Source organism: Macrobrachium rosenbergii, chromosome 43 (genome assembly GCF_040412425.1).
Source record: "Macrobrachium rosenbergii isolate ZJJX-2024 chromosome 43, ASM4041242v1, whole genome shotgun sequence".
NCBI classification, from domain to species: Eukaryota; Metazoa; Arthropoda; class Malacostraca; order Decapoda; family Palaemonidae; genus Macrobrachium; species Macrobrachium rosenbergii.
The window spans coordinates 34622469-34624124 of NC_089783.1; the positions used below are offsets into that span (position 1 = coordinate 34622469).

Here is a 1656-nt window from a genome sequence, read left to right on the forward strand (position 1 = left end):
TGATTAGTTACAATGATCAGTATTGATTAGTTAGAATGTTCAGTACTGATTAGTTAGAATGTTCAGCATTGCTTAGTTACAATGATCAGTATTGATTAGTTACAATGTTCAGCATTGATTAATTACAATGTTCACTATTGCTTAGTTACAGTGTTCAGTACTGATTAGTTAGACTAGCAGTACAAGATCTGTCCTTTTGTCCTACGGTTACCGGCAAACTCAAAAGAAAAGATCGTTTTACAGTTTACGAATGATTCACGGAACGAAAGCCATTGTCTGAGGTCCAACTTCCTCTCAAGCACTGAAAAGTTATGGCCACTGATCGTCATCACCGGGATAAATGACATATTGCACTCCAAACTCCCTAGATCTAGGGTCTCTTAAATGCGGATTGTGACTTTGGATACAGAAAACGATTGACTAACAAGTAACATCAAAGTTTACTTCACAGCCTCTAAAATCTCAGCCAAGGGTCCCACGTCGAGTTTCCAGCCCCATGTCCTTCGTGGTTTCTCTTGGTAATGACACTGCCCTAAAATGGAAAACTGCAGTGTCAGCAAAATTTTCGAAACTGAGATATGCCACCTACTGGGCTCGTGAGACACTAATACACAAGCTACTGCAGTTTCAGAATGGTTCTTCAATGTTTTCCACAAGTATTTAGAGGGTCCCTTTTGCAGTATCTGCAAAATCAGAAGTAAGGCAAGGGAGTATCTGCCATTTTTCTCAGTTCTGTATTTTTGCGGATACTGCAGTCTTCCATTTTAGGGCAGAAAACTGTGTGTTTATCAGTCATTCACATCACTTTGCTCCTAATTTACTTATTTTTCTCAATCTCTTTCGTGTGTGTATTCACGAATTCGTCGTTCCCTTCTTGGCACCCACGAGTTAGAAAAACAGGAAACAGGACAATAAGTCAGGAAGAACCAAGCGACACAGAACAGGTTCGCTTCAGTTTCTGCCATTTTTAGTTTTCTGTAAAAGAAAATTATTGTGTTGGCTTTGTTTGTCCGTCCGCACTTTTTCCTGTTCGCACTTTTTTCTGTCCGCACTTTTTCTGTCTGCCCTCAGATCTAAAAACTACTGAGGCTAGAGGGCTGCAAATTGGTATGTTAATCACCCATCCTCCACTCGTCAAGAATACCAAACTGCAGCCCTCTAGCCTCAGTAGTTTTTATTTTATTTAAGGTTAAATTTAACAATAATCGTGCTTCTGGCAACGCAACAACACAGGCCACCACGGCCGGCTGAGAGTTTCATTTGCCGCGGCTCATACAGCATTATACAGAGATCGCCGAAAGATAGATCTATTTTTGATGGCCTTGATTATACGATGCACAGAAAACTTGATTGCGCCGAAGAAACTTCGGCCCATTTTTTACTTGTTTTTAACATAGCCAACGCCTCCTCACCAGAAGAGATCGTATATAGCGTTTCTCCTGCGCATTTCCGCCTTCGTGGGAACAGGGGGAGGCGCCGCGTTTTCAATAGGGACGTGATGGTGATGGTTGAGCCACTCGGAAGTCCTGTCGGAGGGAGTGCTATGGGACATTTCCGGTTTAGGGAATGCTTCCGAATTAGGGAATATTTCCGGTTCAGGTTGCGTCTGGTTGCTTTCGTCCGCGGGGTCGTTCAGGTCGATGCTGTGCATGTCAG

The 1656-nt window shown here is 42.7% G+C and overlaps 1 protein-coding gene across 1 annotated transcript in view; it reads right to left on the reverse strand.

Moving 5' to 3' along the window:
• Positions 1–1271: 1271 nt before the first annotated feature.
• The window catches only part of LOC136828786 (uncharacterized), a 38683-nt gene continuing 38298 nt past the window's right edge, over positions 1272–1656 (reverse strand). The window contains exon 14 of the mRNA XM_067087012.1: positions 1272–1656. This exon is cut by the window's right edge and continues 35 nt beyond it. Within this exon, the coding sequence (XP_066943113.1) occupies positions 1409–1656 (248 nt within the window). The 3' untranslated portion in view covers positions 1272–1408.